This window comes from Lissotriton vulgaris, chromosome 11 (assembly GCF_964263255.1).
Source record: "Lissotriton vulgaris chromosome 11, aLisVul1.2, whole genome shotgun sequence".
NCBI lineage: Eukaryota > Metazoa > Chordata > Amphibia > Caudata > Salamandridae > Lissotriton > Lissotriton vulgaris.
This window is the reverse complement of record NC_141699.1, coordinates 391,885,466-391,901,773: the sequence shown is the minus strand read 5'-3', so window position 1 is coordinate 391,901,773 and position 16,308 is coordinate 391,885,466. Positions and strand designations below refer to the sequence as shown.

The following is a 16,308-nucleotide window of genomic DNA, read 5'->3' as shown; positions in this document are numbered from 1 at the left end:
TGCCTGCACCCGTGCACGTGACCATCAGACTCCATGTTTGGCCACCCCGGCCGGCCGGCCGGCCGGCCGGCCGGCCGCTTTCTTTCCTTTCGGCAGCCCTGGCCGCTCCTGATGGCCGCTGAGCCTGCGCGTTCGACGCACCCAGATCCACCCGGGGGGTGAACTACTCATCAAGTAACCGAAACCAAGACTTCCATCACACCTCCGGCCCCCTTCCGAGGAACTGGTTTCCCTCACACCTCTGAACTATCCCTGGGGGCTGGTTTCGATTGCACCTTGGGCCTCCTAGTGAGTTGGCTCCAGGTCCTGATGGGCGTCTGGGATTCCATGGGCGCATGGTCCAAAGCATCAAAGAACTACCCGCCCAGACGATCAGGCGCCTGGCCCTCGGACCTCCGGCCTCCTGCCTATGAGGGTCCGGACATCAAAGAGCTTGATGACTATAAGACAGCCTGCCTTCCACCTAGTCGGCAGTTGTATCTTGGACAAGAAGGCCCTGCTAATCTGATCGCGGCTGACTTCGAGGAGAACCGACTCTGATCCACCGAGCCCTGCTGACGACGTCGCGGCTCATCCTAGAACCTACAGAACTGAACCATCGGGGCCCTGCTGACGCTGTCGCGGCTCCCTCTTGAAGGACAAGACCTGAACATCGGAGCCCTGCTGACGCCGTCGCGGCCCCATCTCCTCCCTAGTACGACGGAGTACTCCTACCCAAGCCCTGCTGACGTTGTCGCGGCTTGACAAACTCTCTGGTCCGGCTGGACCATCGACGCTACCTTCACGAACAGCTTGAACCCGAAGTGAGTAGGACAGCAAGTCCCATTGCCAGCCCCGTACCCCCCAGTTCGAGGATTGAGAACTGTGCGCCGGGTACGTGGCGTGCCCTCTGGCCCTCTAAGACTGTCCCGCTCCCTCGTCCCCCCGTTACGAGACTTTCGCGATCCCTCGATCGCTGTGTATTGCTCTTTAATTAATCTTGATAAAGTCTTTCTTGATAAAGAATCACGGTGTAGTGTCTGCTCATAAGTGTGGTGTGTCGACAGTGTGTACGATCAGTCCTCCCCGGTGGGGACTCCCCCCTCGATAAGACTCGGCAGTAATTGTGGGAGAGGAGGTCCCGGGTGGTTAGGAGAATCATCTTGACCCCTGGGGTCACCGCCTTCCAACATTGGTGGCAGCGACGCGATACGAACCTACGTCTAAAGATCGTACCACTGACACACTACCTGAGCCTACACGCAGCAAACGCACAAGGAAAAAGCGACGATGACGACTACAGAAGCTGGTGCAAAGACAACCTTCGACAAGGACCTCCTAGAAGATTATACACATAAAGAGCTGAAGCAGTTCTGCAAAGAACTGAGTATCCCGAGTACCGGACTAAGTACTAAGGAAGATTTTCAGAAAGCGCTAACCGCCTGGGTAGAGTCCGGAGCATCCCTTCCCCCGATCAAAGACGAGAGAGGGAGGCCACAGACCGAACCCGGTACACCGACCGGTGAGGGAACACAGCAATCAACCCGGAGCCCAGCAACCGGGAGAAAGCGGTCATCAGAGGAGATGACCGAGCGAGAACGTGACCGAAGCCATGAACTCGAACTAGCATGCCTCAAATTAGAGGGTGAACTCAAACTCGCAGAGAAAAAGTTGGCGGTGGAGCAGTTGCGGCTCCAGGGAGAGCTAGAGGAGAAGAAGCTCCAGAGGGAGCATGAAGGACGGAAACTTCAGCTCGAGCACGAGCGCAGCCTCAAGGAAATCGAATTGAAAGCCAGAAAAGAAGCAGCCGGATCACCAAACCTTGGGGAGCAGGTGGTCCCCAAAGAAACGAAGGTGCATATCCCCAAGGATGTGGTAAAGGAGTTCTACAAAGGAGACGATATCCAACAATGGTTCAAGGCATACGAGGTGGCCATGTCCGCCCACCGGGTCCCCGAGAAGGACTGGGGGGCCGGCCTGTGGAGCCGCTTCCTCAGCGAGGGGAGAGAAACCCTGCTGGACCTACCGACGGCACACATGAATGCCTACCAACACATGAAAGACGCTCTTTTATTCCGCTACGGCCTGACGCCGGAAATGTATCGCCAGCGGTTTAGGGAGTGCAAGAAGCTTCCTGGCACCACCTGGGTGGAATATGTGAACTACTACACCCGGGCTCTAGATGGATGGATCAAGGGCAGCAATGTGACCACCTTCGAGGGCCTAGTCGACCTAGTGGCTTACGAACACCTGTCCGCAAATTGCTTTGTGGAACTGAGACAGCATCTCCTGGACAGCAAGCTCGCCAACCCACGGAAACTGGCTGTGGAAGCCGATCGATGGGTGGCCACCCGAGTCCAGAAGGCGCCAGGGGGAGACCCCCCACGGAACGACCAAGGATCTTTCCGCCAGCGAGGTGGGGGAGGTCGAGGCAAGCAGCAAAATTCCCAGTCAGGACCTCAGCGTAGTCCCCCCAGAAACCAGACCCCGCGCTCTCCTCCCGTGACGAGAGCCGCCCCGAGTACAGGACCCCCGGGGCTCCACCCCAGCTCCACGTGCTTCAAGTGTCAGCAACCCGGGCACTAAGCCGGTGACCCCCGATGTCCCCTGACCCCGAAATCCACTCCCACTGGGCCCTCCACTAGACAGATATCCTCCATAGCCTTAGAAGAGGAAGAGGTAGAAGAACAGGGGGAGTGGGAACCCGCAGCCATGGTCTTAGCCTCCCTGGGGAATAGCGAGATGATCCCAGGAGATTACCTGCCCGACAACACAGAAAAGTACCGCCAGACAGTGAAGGTTAACGGGCGCAGCATAGGAGCCCTTCGGGACACAGCATCACATCTGTTAGGTACACGCTAGTCCCTGAGTCCATGATCATCCTCCACACCTTCTGTCGGGTGATCGCAGCCGATAACTCTGTCCGCTCCTGCAGGATAGCACAGGTCCCGTTTGAGTGGGAGGGAGTCTCGGGCGATCTGCGGGTCGCAGTTCGCACGGACATGCCTGTAGACTGCCTCCTGGGGAATGACCTAGAGAGTTCCCCGTGGAAAGAGGTGGAGAGAAGGACCCATTTAGCCATGTTAGGACTGCCCCATTGGGCCTGTGTGAGCACCCGGGCCATGACCGCCAGAATGCCCAACCCCGAGAACGAAGAACCTGAGTTCCCCAGTCCAGCCCCTGATGTACCCGAGGACGGCGAGCACCCTACGGTCCTCGACCAGCCCTCCCTCGAAGAGAATGCATCCGACGAAGGTCCCCTCGGACCAGCCGTCGAACCAGTCCCGACCCTAGCAGATCTTCCCGAGTTGGCCCAGTGGCGCCAAGAGCGAGGACCGTCCCGAGAGGAGTTCTGCCAAGAGCAGACCTCCTGCCCTGCCCTAGAGGGGCTCCGCCGACAGGCCGCAGCCCAGGCCGCCGGAGACCAGACCGGCTCCCATTACCTTTACTGGGAAAACGGCCTACTGTACAGTGAACAGAAGACCGCGGAACTAGGGTCAGCCCGCGTGCTGGTGGTACCCCTACGTTTCCGTGGACTCCTCCTTAACCTGGCTCACGATGTGCCCCTGGCCGGACATCTGGGCCAAGATAAGACTTTCCAGCGACTAGTGACCCACTTCTACTGGCCCCACATGCGGGCTGATGTGGAACGCCACTGAAAGTCCTGCCCCACGTGTCAGGCTAGCGGCAAAAGCGGAGGCAAGCGCAAGGCTCCCCTCCAGCCCTTTCCAGTTGTCAGTACCCCCTTTGAGAGGGTGGGAATCGACATTGTCGGACCTCTGGACTCCCGGACCTCCTTAGGCCACCGGTTCATCCTGGTTCTGGTCGATCACGCCACCCGATACCCTGAAGCCATCCCCCTCCGGACCGTGACGGCCCCAGTCTTGGGCCGGGCCCTCATGGGGATCTTCCCCCGGGTGGGATTCCCCCGAGAAGTGGTAAGCGATCGAGGGACGAACTTCATATCCCGGTACATGAAGTCCCTCTGGCAACAGTGTGGGGTGTCCTACGGGTTCACCACCCCCTACCATCCCCAGGGCAACGGCCTGGTTGAGCGGTTCAACCGCACCCTGAAAGGGATGATCATGGGTCTTGAGGAGCCCTTGCGACGCAAGTGGGACGTCCTACTACCCTGCCTCCTCTTCGCCTACCGGGAGGTACCCCAGAAATCCTTGGGGTTTAGCCCTTTCGAGCTGCTCTATGGGCACCCCGTCCGGGGACCCCTCAGCCTGGTCAAGGAAGGCTGGGAGGCAGCCCCACCGAGCACACCCCCGATGTATTCTCCTACGTCCTGGCCCTCCGGAACCAGATCCGGAAGTTTCGCGAGCTGGCCGAGGCCAACCTGGAGGCCAGCCAAGAGGAGATGAAGCGCTGGTACGACCAGAATGCCACTCTGGTCGAGTTTCAACCAGGCCAACAGGTTTGGGTCATGTCCTCAGTGGAACCTTGTGCCTTGCAGGACAAGTGGACTGGACCTTTTAAGGTGATAGAGCGCAAGAGCCAGGTCACCTACCTCGTTGATACGAAATCAGCCAGGAACGCCCTGAAAGTGTTACACGTAAACCGGCTCAAACCCCATTTCGTGCGGTCTGAGTTGGGATTACTCCTTGCCACCGACGACGGAGAGGAAGAGGAAACGGACCCTCTACCCGACCTCCTGTGTGCAAAGGATCAAGATGGCTCCGTAGAGGGAGTGAGTCTCTCCTCCTCCCTCACCCCCTTGCAGCGTGAAGAATGTCGCCACTTGCTGGGACAATTCTCAGACCTCTTCTCCCTCACTCCCGGCGTCACCAGCTGGTGCGTCCACGACGTGGACACCGGGGACAGCCCTCCGGTACGGCACAGAGCCTACCGGGTCCCGGACCGAGTCCGAGCCTGCATCAAGGCGGAGGTCGACAAGATGTTGGACCTAGGAGTGGTGGAAGCCTCCGACAGCCCATGGGCTAGCCCCGTGGTCCTGGTTCCGAAGGCCGCCGCCCCCGGCACCGTTCCTGAGCTGAGGTTCTGCGTAGACTACCGCGGACTCAACGCAGTCACCCGAACCGACGCACACCCCATCCCCCGAGCCGACGAACTCATTGACCGCCTAGGGTCGGCTCAGTACCTCAGTACCTTCGATCTCACCAGTGGCTACTGGCAGATCGGCCTCACGGAGAGGGCCCAAGAAAGGTCTGCTTTCTCCACTCCGGACGGCCACTTCCACTTCCGAGTCATGCCCTTCAGCATGAAAAACGCCCCCGCCACTTTCCAGCGACTGGTCAATCAGGTCCTGGCTGGGCTGGAAGGTTTCAGTGCAGCCTACCTAGACGACATTGCGGTGTTCAGTGCTCACTGGCCCGAGCACCTACACCACCTCTGGGAGGTGTTGGACGCCCTGCGTCGAGCCGGGCTCACCATTAAAGCTAGTAAATGCCAAATAGGACAAAGCTCAGTGGTATATCTAGGGCACCAGGTCGGCAGCGGCCTCGTGGCCCCCCTCTAACCCAAGATAGACGCCATCAATGCCTGGGATACCCCCACGACCCAGACCGAGGTGCGGGCCTTCCTAGGACTCGCAGGGTACTACCGTAGATTCATCAAGGGGTACGGGAGTATTGTAGGCCCCCTCACAGAGTTGACAGCCAAGGCCAACCCCAAGAAGGTTATTTGGACCCCGCCTGTCAGAAGGCCTTCGAAGAATTGAAACAAGCCATGTGCACCGCTCCAGTCCTACAGGCCCCTGACTACTCCCGAGAGTTAGTGGTTCAGACCGACGCCTCTGAGCATGGCATCGGGGCCGTACTCTCCCAAGTGGACAACAAGGGGGTTGATCATCCGGTGGCCTTCATCAGCCGGAGACTACTGCCCCGGGAGCAGAGATGGAGCACCATCGAGCGAGAGGCCTAAGCAGTAGTCTGGGCCTTGAAGAAACTGAGGCCCTACCTGTTCGGGACCCACTTCCGGGTCCAGACCGACCACCGTCCTCTCCGGTGGCTCATGCAAATGAGAGGAGAGAACCCTAAACTGCTACGCTGGTCCATCTCCCTCCAAGGGATGGATTTTTCCGTGGAACACAGGCCTGGTGCCGACCACGCCAACGCCGACGGCCTGTCCCGCTTCTTCCGCCTCAGCGAGGAGAACCCCCAAGAGGATGGGTAGTTCCCCTCGTCTTTCAGCTGGAGGGGACGCATGTTGGACCCGGCCTCGTGGCGTGGTCCTCGCTGATCTCCGCAGCCCCAGATCTACGGGTGGAACTGGTTCCCGTCCACTCATGACTGTACATAATCCTCCTACACTGGACCTGAGACGATCCCCAGACCGCGTGCCTGCACCCGTGCACGTGACCATCAGACTCCATGTTTGGCCACCGCGGCCGGCCGGCCGCCTTCTTTCCTTTCGGCAGCCCTGGCCGCTCCTGATGGCCGCTGAGCCTTCGCGTCCGACGCGCCCAGATCCACCCGGGGGGTGAACGACTCATCAAGTACCCGAAACCAAGACTTCCATCACACCTCCGGCCCCCTTCCGAGGAACTGGTTTCCCTCACACCTCTGAACTATCCCTGGGGGCTGGTTTCGATTGCACCTTGGGCCTCCTAGTGAGTTGGCTCCAGGTCCTGATGGGCGTCTGGGATTCCATGGGCGCATGGTCCAAAGCATCAAAGAACTACCCGCCCAGACGATCAGGCGCCTGGCCCTCGGATCTCCGGCCTCCTGCCTATGAGGGTCCGGACATCAAAGAGCTTGATGACTATAAGACAGCCTGCCTTCCACCTAGTCTGCAGTTGTATCTTGGACAAGAAGGCCCTGCTGATCTGATCGCGGCTGACTTCGAGGAGAACCGACTCTGATCCACCGAGCCCTGCTGACGACGTCGCGGCTCATCCTAGAACCTACGGAACTGAACCATCGGGGCCCTGCTGACGCTGTCGCGGCTCCCTCTTGAAGCACAAGACCTGAACATCGGAGCCCTGCTGACGCTGTCGCGGCCCCATCTCCTCCCGAGTACGACGGAGTACTCCTACCCAAGCCCTGCTGACGTCGTCGCGGCTTGACAAACTCTCTGGTCCGGCTGGACCATCGACGCTACCTTCACGAACAGCTTGAACCCGAAGTGAGTAGGACAGCAAGTCCCATTGCCAGCCCCGTACCCCCCAGTTCGAGGATTGAGAACTGTGCACCGGGTGCGTGGCGTGCCCTTTGGCCCTCTAAGACTGTCCCGCTCCCTCGTCCCCCCGTTACGAGACTTTCGCGATCCCTCGATCGCTGTGTATTGCTCTTTAATTAATCTTGATAAAGTCTTTCTTGATAAAGAATCACGGTGTAGTGTCTGCTCATAAATGTGGTGTGTCGACAGTGTGTACGATCAGTCCTCCCCGGTAGGGACTCCCCCCTCGATAAGACTCGGCAGTAATTGTGGGAGAGGAGGTCCCGGGTGGTTAGGAGAATCATCTTGACCCCTAGGGTCACCGCCTTCCAACACAGTTATGCTATCGAGGAGTGAATCATGAAGATGCACGCCCAGTCCATTATCAAGAACAAACAACGCAGGGCCTCAAACACTGTGCACCTCTTGCATGTATCCAAGTTGAAATTCAAGCAGTAAGGAATGGCAGCATATAAGAGTAATATACAAGTAATGTGCAATAGAGAAGATGGGGTGGGCTGAGTATGGCGGCGATATACAATAGTTGGCATGAATCGTTGTCTCACAAAGCCGAGACACTGTGACTTTTACACCTGTGTTTTGTTACATATTGTTAACACTCTATTTAGGCATTTCAAATACTCGGTATGTACAAATTAATATTCTGCAATGTTAAGATGATATCGTATACAATGTGATTTTCCTCATCAGTGTCAACCTGCAAAAATTTGCCGATGGTAACATACACATAAACACAAATTTTTCAGGTATTGAAACGGGTAACTGTTTCAATTCCTGAAAAACTCAAAATTCAATAAACAAATTTAAACAAAAAAAAACATTGAACAAACAACGTAAATTCAGGAAAGTGTTCCTCCCTGGAATGGATTCTAATCAGGGTTCATCATGGGGATCAATCAATTTGCTAAAATCTTTCCAATTATCTTGTTGTCTGTGCTTAATAGTGACAGTGGGCAGCATTATTCCCACTAGGAGCGGGCCCTATCAGGTTTGGGAAGGACCATCAGTACTGCCTCCTTCATCGATTGCGGCAGTGACACTCTAATACGGGCTGTTTCATAGACCTGTAACAGCGTAGAGGTTAGTTGTTGACCATATGTGTCATAAAATTCCACTTGCCAACCATCCACATCAGTAGTCTTGCCCTGCGCCATATGTTGAATAGCTTTTGCTATTTCCTATGAGGATAAATGGGGCTTGCAGGTCTGCACTTTGAGTAGCCTGGAGTTTCGGGAGGTATAGATTCTGTAAGAATCCTTCAACTGTAGAGAGGTTTAACAAGGTTTTTGGGACCCACTGTGATCCTACCTGTTAACACAAGAGACCGAAAGTTGAGCAGATCCCACTCCTGTGAATCCCAGTGATCAAGTGGGGTTCAGATGATACCATAATAGGCCTGCTCACTGATATGTGCTAAATGTAATATCAATTAAACAATTCTGCTTGTGTTTGGGAATACAATGTGCTAATGCCTCTGAGCTCAAGCTCAGATTTTTAATGTTGTATTTTCTGTTATCTGCAATGATACAATTCCATAAAAAAATAAAAGAAAGTTGTAGCAAATCGTTCTCTGCCTTCTTAGGACCTCCCTGATGACCTGCCTAAAAATTAGCCAGCACAGCATTCACCGCTCTTAGATTCAACTAAGTAATTCCCCTGTAAGGTCAGCCCTTGGCACTCCCTTCATTAACTCAGTCTAATGTTGTGGAGTTACTCCTCCGCAATGGGTACTGAAAACTGTTGCTACTGAACAAATATACAAAGGGGCAGATGATCTGGTGAACCATCAGATCATCAGCCCCTTTGTATATTTGTTGAGGTCCTTAAATTTGTGATCATGTCCATGGTATGACTGGCATTCCTAGCCCTTTTCCCAGCCACGTTGACAGTGTGAAAATACTGTTCATTGTTTTGAGGTGTGCGAGAGAGAAACCAAGGGTCTTCTCAGTGACACTGATATACCAATCCACAGTGTTGCATAGCGTGCTGGCTCCGACTTGATTTCCACCCAGCCTAGTCTTGCTTAATGTGACTTTTCCCATGACATGTAAAGAATCCTGCTGGGCCTACGCTGGGCATCTTTGCCTGATCCGATGGCTGTGCTCTTTAGAATTTTCTTGGCCATTCTGCAGATGTCTCTGGCAAGTCCCCTATGAGTTTTCTCCTCACCTGACTTAGTCTGCCACTGATCCTGTCCCATATGCCCTAATGTCTTTACTACTTTTTTATCCACAGCTGTTGCCGGCCTCTTGGTATCTGCAGTCTGAGCTTAGGTCAGTTGCTCCTTCATCTCCAAAGGATTATCATCCAAGAGGCATTCTTTCAGCTAATGATTGCTAAGTGCCCCGTTATTCACTGCTTCCTTATAGACACTCAGCCATCATAATTATTTTTCACCTCATACGTCCAAGTCTCTTGTGATACTGCTTGAACTTGCTCACAGTTCTTATAGTATTGGACTGAGTTAATACTAAAGCTCCATATAATCTTTCCTCCCACCGTAACATTCATTGGATTTAAGAATGCCGTCTTTTCCCACTGATGGAAAGACAGCAAGGGAGCTGCTGCTCAGTATCTGGAATCTCGCCAGCTTGGTCAAACTGTATAACCAACCCAACACATCAGCTCCTATAGTCTTCACAAGTTCCTTCGTGCTACTGGGACAGTAAGGACAGTTGTTAACTGGCACTGGGCCTTAAATATGGGGGCTGAGCTTGTCCTTGCATTCGCTTGTTCTTTTTCCAGCAGCTTCAGAACTTTGACTAGCTTTTCTAGCTGGCTGTTGTAATAGCCCATCTTTCTATGTATTCGGCACTTACTCTGATCTTTTCGTTCTCAAACTCTCTCTCTGCCCCTCAATCTGTCTCTGGTATTTGTGCCGCCTAAGCCCCAGTTTCTTGATTTAAAATGCATTATACTTGGGTGGAAATGGTGGAGAAACTGGAGCTTTGAGAAGCGCTTCTTTCTTTGCGATTCTGATAAGGACTCATGCTATAGGGTTCTTGAACTATTGCTAGTCGCTACAGGATCTGCATCCCTATCTGGCTCCGATTTCAGCAGTTCTCTGCGAGATACATACATACATTTACATTTACAGATCACTTTTATTTAGATAAGTAGCCAGCGTAGCCTCAGCCTCACTAAGATCTGTTGTGCTCAGCCACTGGTGGCAGTACTCATCCTGACCCGTCTACTTACTGATTGACAGCCTTCTATTAACCTGCCTACTTCTGTTAATGTATTGTGTGTGATTATGCTTATGGAGCTAAATCCACACTATGTCAACCTATGTGACGATGACTGAGTACTGCCTTTTTACATGCAACTGCTTAAGAGCAAGGAGGATGATCTGTCGAGAACTAATCCAACAGGTGAGAGATGGTTTTCACCTCTGATATTGTATGACGATATTGTATGACCAAATAATTATTAATAATTTAGGAACACCAACAAAAAAACAAAGGTACTTCTATCTTCTAGAGCTGGGGTATAATCCCAAAAACAGTTCTAGCAATCCTGGAGGAAGACGGTATAATAATTCCTAAAGATATGTGGCTTAATGTTAAATAATATTCAGTGAAGGTTTTATTTGTTCTCGTTGATCTTTGGAAACATTTTGGATCTCAAGTCTTTTCCCATTTTTCTGTGGTTCATATTTGCTAGTTGCATGTTTGCTAGTTGCACTCAATGGGGCAATTATGGAAGACAAAAAACTTAAATGTATCAAAATGGCTTAAATATGTCTGGCCTTTGCACTAGCTTAGCTGCTTTGAGCAGGAAGGTTTAGACTGAGGCTGGCGAGGATCTGCTAAAGGTCTCAAGCATCGGTTTCGCTAAGGTCTACTACAAAAAAATGAACGGGCCCCTCGCAAACAAAAATTAACAAGCAAGTAAAAAACTACTATTTTTCAGGGTTGATTTCCTTACGACAATCTCCCCTCAGTCTCCAATCCACTGGGCCGACCTCTTTTTTCCTCCTGTTCGTGGGCATACTCGCCTCCAAAATGGTCAGTACAGGCTCGGTCTCACCAGTTCACACAATTAGCTGTTTGCCTAGCGATCTCATTGAGTGCTCCACATATGTGCTGGAATGTATAGAATACTCTAGCCTTACATTGCGCCTTTATCCATTATATTCATGTCTTGCTGCATTACAACACATGACCACAAATGTACCATGTAAATTGAAATGAAATGAAATTGAGATTTCTAAGGTGCACTACTAACCGTAGGTGTCTAGGCGCTGACCTCCCAGTTGGTAAGAAAGGTAGTGAGTAAAGCCAAAACGACATGGTAGAATAAGGTAGGTGTTGTACTAATTAGTAAACCGCCAGGTTTTAAGCGCTTTAAGAAAGCTTGTCAGATTAACACCAGACTTGAGCAAATTATAGGGGCCCAACAAAATTTCAGACAACATGGCTCACACTGAAAGAAGAAAAACAAATGATACAGTCATATCTTTGCCAGTCAGCGACAGATTCAACTAGTATCTATACAGCCCAATTTATACAGGAGAATGACAAAAGGGAATTTGTGGTGTGCCTGTTTTTTAATGCCCTCTGCTCTGCCTTACCTAGGATGAGTCAGTACATGGAAAATAATTTGTATGGTGTTCAGAATGGGTGTTGATTTGTGTATTTATTATTATGTTAATTGTGGGTATTTAATGTTTGCCTTTTTTCTTTTCCTCTATCCAGGTGTAAAAGGGGCCTAGGCTTCTGTCCCTGAATAGCACTTGTTCCCCCACCATGGAGCCTACCATGACGGATCGTTATGACCAGGCCCTACTGGGCATCTTGCAGCATGTGGGCAACATCCAGGAATTCCTCAACATTTACTTTGGTTTCCTGTACCGCAAGACTGACTTTTATCGTCTACTGTTGTCTGAGAGTGACCGCATGGGCTTCCCACCAGGTGTTGCCCGGAGCATGGTGATGAAGGTGAGAGCCACAGGACAAGTAGAGATCACATCAGGCATGAGCAAGACTTCCAGGCCAGATCCTGGAGACCAAACCCACAAAGCAAGATCATGGGGCCGTGAGTAATATCTACATTTGCCCACACTCCTTCTACTTGGCTAGGACATGAGCAAGACCCCAGAAAATGTGTGATGGCATGTGTGGGACCCTTAATTAGTTCTCAGGCCATGAAGTGAGATCAAGTGGACACGTGCTAGCATTAAAAAGTTAAGCTCATAGAGCTTTAGTGAGATTTCTCGGGAATTTTGCTGAAAATGGAACCTCATAAAAGTAATAATGAAGCATAGAAATGCACTTTTATGACCTCTTGTAAGACTCCTGGAAGTCCCCAAAACTAACAGATTATATTCCTACAATATGAACAAAATTAGCAAGCCATTTTGATGTAGGTGAGGAACATTATAAGAATGGTGGCTGTGCCTGTCGAACGAAGCACATCAACTGAAACCCAAGGCATAGGCCAGTGGAGAGATACTTTAGGGATGGTCCCACCCAGTGTTATAAGTAGCAGGTTTTATCTTTCCGTAAATCTGTCCTCTGTAAAATGATAGGTTCTATTGTTATAGGCTTGTGCCTTGAGACTACCACTCTAAAAATGGTAGGCTCTGTTTCCTTGGATTATCTCCATAGCCATTTATACCTAGAATTAACTAGCTTTGTGCTCCTCTGACAGTTCCCTAGGCTTTTCCAGTTCAATTGTTAAAATAGTCTGATCTAGGATGTCTCTGCCTTTTCCCTAGTGCCTATATTGTGCTTGGCTGGATTGAGTCATTATGTGTATTATTCTGAACAAAGGATCTTTCCCCTAGGCCTTCAAGTCTTTTGAGCACCTGGCCCAGCAAGACCATGAGCTACGAGTGAAGAATCTAGAGCAGACGCTAAAGAAGCAGTTGGATGAGGAGTTGCCAGAGGCTTCACCCGCACCACAGTTAGCTCAGGACATTGTGGTAGAGACCGTGACGGAATCAGTATCTGTGCCTGCTGAGTCTGCGACAATGGAGGCCACTGAATCTGCCATTAAGCCATCAGCAATCTGTGAGGAGCCTGTTGCTGAGCAGGCAACTAGCAGTCTGTCGTCTGAGGCCTCTGGATCTGCTGAATGCTCAAACAACGAAGAACCCACTTCAATACCAAGGCAAGACCTGTGTAATGTGATCTCAACATTGTTAGATAGCAGATAGTGGGTCTGGTTGACTGCACTGGAGCGTGGCAAGAAGTGAGGGGAAGGGGTAAATGTATTCTTTGTGATCAAACACTGAGTTTTTCAGACCTATTGCAGTTGGTAAGGACAGGGTAAAATGTCCACATAATTTTTATTTTTTTTACAGTATCAATCCCTTATGGCTTGCTCCTTTGTGTTGCACGTGGCCTTGCATACTTTCTGACCTAGTGATTTATGGCTTCCACAAAAAGCAGGTGAAACCTGTTAGTTCTTCATCTAAAGGCAATTTATGCTTGAGATACTTTGGAAAGAACTTGTACTTATTCTTGCTTTCTAATCTTCCGGTTGTTTCATTTCTACAAATGGGAAGGTTCGCAGTCATGAATTCCAGAGGGAAGAAGAGTAGTCCTCTTCCCTTTTATGGAGTTGTGTTTTGTTCAGCCAGTTCACATTGGCTGAAATGCTACCAACGATGGGTATAAAATGCGGAGTTTACTTTTAGGTAGCTTAAGTACATTCAATACTCAATGAAATGTAGGCAATGTTTTAGATATTTCATGCTATTTTCTCTGGACATTAACATAAAATACAATATAGCGTTAGTTACTCATGTCCCTTCTGTCTTCATAATCCCAGCAGGATGTCTCCTGAAGTCCTAGAATTTTATTACGTAAACCTTTCTGACTAATTTATGCTGGTACTGAGAAAGGCTCAAATGCCTGCTATTAGTTACTGTTTGCATTATAAAACTGAAATGCTTGGTTTTGTGAACCACGAAAAATAACATTTGACACATAACAGGACATGCGCAATTTGTGTGGCAGATATGAATTTTATAATTGGGGCCACTGGAGTTATGTGACAGAGGGCAAAATTATGTAGCAGGGTTGACTAAATTATGCGTCAAGATAAGGCAAATTATATGGCACATTTTCTGATAGTATAGCTTAATTATTTTGTCATTTTTACACTTGTTAACAAGGTCTGGGCATTGGGTTACACCCTACTACTACCAGTTTTAGACCCGAACATAGTATAAGCAACAGAAAGGTGACCAGTCAACCTCTGCCGTCCTCTGCGCTCAACACTTCATTTTTAGGATCTTTTGAACCGTTTGAGCTAGAAACAACAATTTGTTTTGTTCAAATCTGCAGATTATGCGGCAGATGATGAATTATGTGGCATATGCGGCAGATCCATAACTATGCGGAAAAATGCAGCACAATCGAATAATTGCAGTGGCCCTGTCTATAATTTGGGCTCTCGTTTTTATGGCATTTTTTAGTTTTTTTTTTAACATTTCCGTCTGTATTTGTCGATGTTTATTATTGGGGCCGTTTTATCTGTATTTATTCATGTTTCTTTTGTATTTTGTGAATACATGAAGCAGTAATTCGTATATATTTCCACATTTAGTTAACCAATAAATGTGCACTCATACTTTAAGGCCTGTCTAATTTTGACACATTTATCAGCCAAATATAACTAAGACTATAAAGCCACTTGAAAACATTTGCATAATAGCACAAACACAGGTTAAAATATTTAAGGAAATTTAAATGTAATCTATTTTTAGCTACATATGCTCATAATCATAATCTTTGACTACTATAGACTCAGCTGCAGACCCGGAGAGTTGTTCGACGGAAACATGCGATCGCATCGCCGAATACTTCTCCACTAAATCGAGAAAATTTACTCGACCTTTCCTAACCCTCCCCTACAGGGGTTGAGTTTGAGGTAACATCAGAGGGCACGGAGACTGCGGGGTTCCTCACAGACTTCAGTACCCCCCCTCCTGAAGAGCTAGTCAGGGTATGCCTCTCTGTAAAATCGGACTCCCCTTTGGACCCGGTGTCCCCTAAACGATTGGGGGACAGCCTGGAAGTACTGGAGCCCTACATAAGGCATGTCCTGGATACCTCTTTCAAGTCGGGCATGTTACCTAAGGGGTGGAAACAGGCAGTAGTGCTCCCTCTCCGGAAGAAATCCCACATTGGCTTTGAGGTGTTAGAAAATCTGAGGCCCATCTCACTCCTGCCTTTTCTGTCCAAAGTAGCGGAGAAGGTGGTAAACACCCAAATCATGAAACATGTGGAGGAGGCGGGATTGCTCCACGCTACGCAGTTTGTCTTTAGACCGCGCCACTCTACTGAGTCCGCCCTTCTTATGGCAACAGAACATCTGAGACAGGGCGTAGATGAAGGGCAAACTATGGCCCTGATCCTGTTAGACCTCAGCGCGGCGTTCAACACTGTAGCACATACCACCTTGCTACAGTGTCTGAACAGAGGTGGCATCGCTAATACTGCGCTGAGGTGGATCCAAGCCTTCCTAACGGGGAGAAGCTTTCAAGTGAGGCAAGGCGACTGCTATTCTAAGGGGGTACTTTTGGGCCAAGGCGTGCCTCAGGGCTCGTCCCTGAGCCCGACCCTTTTTAATTTGTATGTAGCGCCTGTAGCCTCCATTGTGGAGAGCCATGGCCTCCAAATGGTATCTTATGCCGATGATACGCAACTGGTCATCTCCCTGTCGCATGCGCCCTGTCTTGCTGCAGATGGCTTCCGGTCGTGCATGAAAGAACTTGCCGATTGGATGGCCATCAACTGTTTGAAACTTAATGGCAGCAAGACAGAGGTGTTGGTGGTAGGGAGAGCCCAGTCTGCTTGGTCGTCGGCCTGGTGGCCATCCTGTTTAGGACCAACTCCAACCCCCTGCGAGGAGGCAAAAAACCTAGGGGTATGGTTTGATGCGGGTCTTACTTTCGGGCCCCAGATCAACCGGGTGGTCGGAGTGTGCTTTGGGGTACTGAAAAGACTGAGGAAAGTCTTGGACCTACTGCCGATGGAAGCTCGTCAAACCCTTGTACATGCTTTGGTGACCGCAAGGTTGGATTATGCGAACCTGCTGTACCTGGAGAAAAGCATGGCCCGCCTTCAAGTGCTGCAAAATGCGGCAGCACGTCTGATCCTTAGGCTGCCTAAAAGGGCGCCTTCGAAAGTGGCCCTGCAGAAGTTACACTGGCTCCCTGTGAGGAGCAGAGTC

General features: G+C 50.5%; 1 protein-coding gene across 1 annotated transcript in view; it reads left to right on the top strand.

The window, feature by feature from the left end:
* NUDCD3 (NudC domain containing 3) overlaps window positions 1-16,308 on the top strand; it is a 276,981-nt gene that overhangs the window by 58,059 nt on the left and 202,614 nt on the right. Inside the window, exons 2-3 of the mRNA XM_086943403.1 lie at window positions 11,820-12,062; window positions 12,911-13,236. Coding sequence (XP_086799529.1) covers window positions 11,871-12,062; window positions 12,911-13,236 — 518 coding nt within the window. The 5' untranslated portion in view covers window positions 11,820-11,870. The remainder of the gene's footprint in view (window positions 1-11,819; window positions 12,063-12,910; window positions 13,237-16,308) is intronic.